The 4,558-nt window shown below is 35.2% G+C and overlaps 1 protein-coding gene across 3 annotated transcripts in view; it reads left to right on the top strand.

Annotated features, from left to right (window-relative positions):
• The window catches only part of LOC111442884, a 27,296-nt gene that overhangs the window by 4,773 nt on the left and 17,965 nt on the right, over positions 1-4,558 (top strand). For all 3 annotated transcript variants that reach the window (XM_023080442.1, XM_023080443.1, XM_023080444.1), the window contains 4 exons: positions 73-497; positions 2,168-2,291; positions 3,170-3,265; positions 3,450-3,521. In XM_023080442.1, the coding sequence (XP_022936210.1) occupies positions 73-497; positions 2,168-2,291; positions 3,170-3,265; positions 3,450-3,521 (717 nt within the window). The remainder of the gene's footprint in view (positions 1-72; positions 498-2,167; positions 2,292-3,169; positions 3,266-3,449; positions 3,522-4,558) is intronic.

The following is a 4,558-nucleotide window of genomic DNA, read 5'->3' on the forward strand; positions in this document are numbered from 1 at the left end:
TTTTTTTTTTTTTTTTTCTTTTCTTTTCTGTTTTTTAAAATGTTCAAATAAATGCTTTATTATTTATCGCAGGTACTCATGGTGAGCATCATTATTTCACTTTTGCATATGAATGATCTGTCCCTCAATATGACACATTGCAATTCACCTGGGAGCCCTTCCTCATCACTCTATTCCTATCTGTCGGAACAACCTGATTTCACAGCATTTGAAGGGAGAAATAAAATGGTTATATCTTTCATAACAGTGCTATTTGATATATTGCATCGTAGTCTTCCATCAGATGTGATCCAAGATGATGATCTATCTAACTATGGTGCCCGTATGGGTGGAAGAAAGGCTTTGGAATGGAGAGTTTCCATTGCTACACGTTTCATTGAAGAGTGGGAATGGCGATTGTCAATCTTGCAGCATCTGCTACCATTATCTGAGCGCCAGTGGAGATGGAAAGAAGCGTTGACTATTCTGCGTGCAGCTCCCTCCAAACTGCTTAACCTGTAAATTTTGTAGCTCTTATTTCACGAATTGCCCAGGATCAAACATTCTAATTTATGATATGCTTGTCTTGCTGGTGGTTCCTGTTGAGTAACTTTCTTGCACTTGCTTGGTTTTATCTTTGTTCATTTTGTTATTATCATGTTGTCTTCTTTTTCTACTTATTTAGTTCTTGAGGGGAAACTGAAACGTTGCTTGACCTGTGACCCCACATTTACTAGTTTCCTGCTATATTCTGCATAACATTGGAATGGTCTCTTATCTGTAATAAGATTCCATATTTCCCATCTTGTCATCCCCCAATGTGCGAACTACCAAGCTTCTGTGTTCTGGGTGCCTTTGGTGGATATATTTAAACCAAAGCTTGATGAATGGATTGGAGATGCTTCCTCCTTCTGAAAGTCGATAGATTAGCCTTCCCATATTTGGTTTTGATTAGTCTTCCAATCTTTTATCTCCTTCTTAGAGCTCCCATGAAAGTCATAAAGAGTATGAAGGACCCCCTTGATATGATATTTTTATCACTGATGGGCTTTGACCCCCGTAAGTGAGTTTGGTTTTGTCTTTATTTTTCCTTAGACATGTGAGTGATTGGCTTATAGAATTCGTGAGGGGTTGGCGTGGTAAAAGCAAGGCTAAGATGTTAAGGAAATATGTGTGACCTTCTTTGACATCTTTGGACGGAGGGAAACCATGTTTCACGTCTTGTTGGAACATGATTAGCTCCTCGTTTGGTTGGCACATTGCCCTTCCAGGAGAGCCTTAACAAAGTTAATTGCAACTTTTCTAGAGCTTTCCTCTTGTCTATATGGAATGAATTACTGCATACTCAAAGACAAAGAATGAGGCTTTGATAGTTTCTTTTTTTTTAAAATCTCTCTTTTTTTGGCTCTCAAATGGTGTAAATTAGCACCGATCTTTTGTAATTGTAGCCTTCAATTTTATCCCATTGGAAAAGCTTTTCGTAATCTTCTTGGGTTTGGAGAGTCTTCCTTCCAATTTCTTTTTTGAAGTTTTATATGATCAATGGACTGATTCTTATCCGCAAAAAAATAATACTTTTTCTTTTTGTATTATTTTTTTGTAATTGTTGCAATATACTTCGGTGGTGTTCAAACCATAGAAAATTCTTTTGTAACTATAGTCTTATGATGATTATTAACAATGGACAAGCTTTTCTTTTGTAGTTCCTTTGGCGGGGGTTTATTCTATTCCAGCCCCTATGCTGTTCTTCTGTAACTCTCTTTTAAATATATTTCCTTGACTCTCTTGTAATGAACAAATGTAGGGGTGAGGATTTCAACGTTCGACTTTGGAAGGAATATATTCCTTAATTGCCAAGTTATGCTGAATGTCTCTTATTAAAAATAAAATAAAAATAAAGACGAACTACTAGAGATTGGGTCAAATGTTAAAGTGACTTGAGCCTTTTAATTTCCGTTAGTGGAACGGTTTCTAGATCAATTCATCATTTTGGAGTATTTTGACAAGAGAGAAACAAGAAAAGTTTCAAAGCTAGATATTGTTAGTGGTATGTGGTAGGAGGTTTAGAATGTTACGCACTTCAATGTTTCTACTTGGTTTGAGGATATTCCATTTTTCTTGCTCGCCCTCTGTGGGGGTGCCTAGTAACTAAGGATCTCTGACAGATGTGGATTCCTTGTATTTGCAGATGTATGCAGAAAGCAAAATATGATTTAGGAGAGGAGGCAGTTCATAGATTTTCATTATCAGCAGAAGATAAAGCCACGCTTGAACTAGCTGAGTGGGTTGATAATGCTATCAGACGAGTATCCGTACGAACCACCTAGTCAATGCATAATGTCTGGTTTTACTGGTTTTGCATTTCGAACTACAGCATGTGCTTTAGCTATAAAGAATTAGCTGAGTCTATGCCTCGATCAGTAAATATTACTAGTTTTGATTGTTTATTATATGTTCCGCATGTTTTCATGTATTTTCCTTCTATTAGGTCAGTGCTATTCATAGTGCATGAATGTGGTGTTTCTTTCTGTTGCTTATGTTATACGTACCATGGAGTATATTTTGATGGCGAACCTAAATACTTTTTGCTACCTTGTTTCATGCTTAATGTTTGTGGTATTTTTATGTTATTATTTGGGTGGTCCTTATTTTTAATATGTCTTGCATTCTGTTTATGTACTTTTAGGAAGACAATGATACGAGTCTGTTACTATGATAATTTTGTTTTTTTTTCAACTATCACCTTCAGCTTTTTAATAGTTATTCAAATAAATTTAATCCTTCAATAATATCTTTTTCATGAATTTTTCTTTTCTTATATTTGTTTTCTAATGAATGTGTACATTTCTAAGATTTGTCAATGAAGAGACATTTGAAGAAGCAATTTTTTTTAGCTTCTTTTTAAAAAATTTAAACTGGCCACAGAGAAGTTTAACACGCACCGGAGCTGAATTTTTTTTTTTTTTTTAGTACAACAAGTGGGGTTATGAGGATTTGAATCTCCACCTAAGGATAAGAGTACATGTAAATTGACACATGAACCAAGACTATTATTGAATCAGTTTCCGGATAAGTCCAAAAGCAGCAACAAACATTTCTTCTTTTGTTTTATTGACATTTATGTGGCTTAATTTGGTACTATCCTTGTTTTGATCGTGCTATCTCAAATTATTCTACCTTTTTTACCCAGATGGAAGATGTCATGTCCCGTGCTGCTGATGGGATTTCTGCTGTACAAGAGATTGATTTTTCCTCATTACGTTCACAAATAGGTCCCTTGCCTGTAGTACGTGCTCCTTTACCCATTTCCTTTTTTAAGCCAAGGCTTGTGGTTTAAGTTTAATTGAAAAGAAAAGATATGAGGTTCCAAGTTATTATCAATGTCATCCCAATGTATTAATAAACTCACATGCAAAGAGTTGGTGTTCTTTTCATCTAGTAAGCCCATTGATATTTGATTTCCTTGCCAGATTCTTCTATGTATTGACATTGCCACAACTTCTGTACGAAGTAAGAAGATATCCTTGCAGCTTCTTGATCAGGCATTGCTCTTACTCGTTTAAAACACTTCTTTTATTTTTCTGGTCATACAAATTTGATTTTTTTTTTTTGCATGTTTACCATAAATCTATACACTTTGCAAGTTGAATGAAACAGCTTGAAAAATGGAAAAGGAATTGCTATAAGTTGCTAGTAATCTCGTTAATGTCACTTTGTAAAACTTCGTATGGTTAGAATTTGTCATTATTTAATTTAGTTGATAGTTCTAGTTGAGTTGGAAGTATCACTTCATTTTGTTTATCCAATTTGATATTGAGCAATCACATATTACTGAAAAGATGCATTTATAATTTGAGCAATATGTAGACAGTGAAATATTGAAGTACTTAATTATCATTTTGTTCCTTGTTCTCTTATGGAGCCTCAGCTATGATCCCCTCCCCTCAGGTGGGTGGTTTGGTTGGGGTGGGGGTCATTACAAGGAATTTTGGAATATAGGTCTGTGGAAATATAGTTTTTTATGCAAGGAACATTTGCACTTTTCGTCCTGTAGGTTTGGTAGACAAATCATAGTTTTTTTTTTTTTTTTGACTGCTAAGGAAAAACAGAACTTTTATTATTAAGAACAACATAAGAAGACAAAGAAGGTAGCTGACAGAAACGAACTAAGGTGGCAATTGAAAACCCAACCCCATTTATGGAGGTAGAGGTCAATTATCTGCAAGCTAAGGAATATCTAAAAAGACAAGAGGACGAAGAAACTGCAGAAGGGAGGTGTTGGGTGTAGAAGTTCATAGCCTTCAAAACCTCTTTCTAATCTGTAAATCAACCCTAGAGAATCCTTCTGATTCTTACTGAGAAAATGCTCCCACAAAATAAAAGTTGGTTTTCATCTTATATCATCGTTGTCCTTCTAGGTCAAGTGATTGGAGGTCTTCTATTTGATTCCTCCTCTTTTTGCCTTAGAGGTCCCTCGTCCTTCAGGTCTTTGGGATGTTGTCTCCATTTTTTTTTTGGCATCCTAGTACATTTAAACCCATTTGTTATCTAAAAAAAAAAAAAAAAAAAAGAAATTACG

Source organism: Cucurbita moschata, unplaced genomic scaffold (genome assembly GCF_002738365.1).
Source record: "Cucurbita moschata cultivar Rifu unplaced genomic scaffold, Cmos_1.0 Cmo_Scf00005, whole genome shotgun sequence".
Taxonomy (NCBI): domain Eukaryota; kingdom Viridiplantae; phylum Streptophyta; class Magnoliopsida; order Cucurbitales; family Cucurbitaceae; genus Cucurbita; species Cucurbita moschata.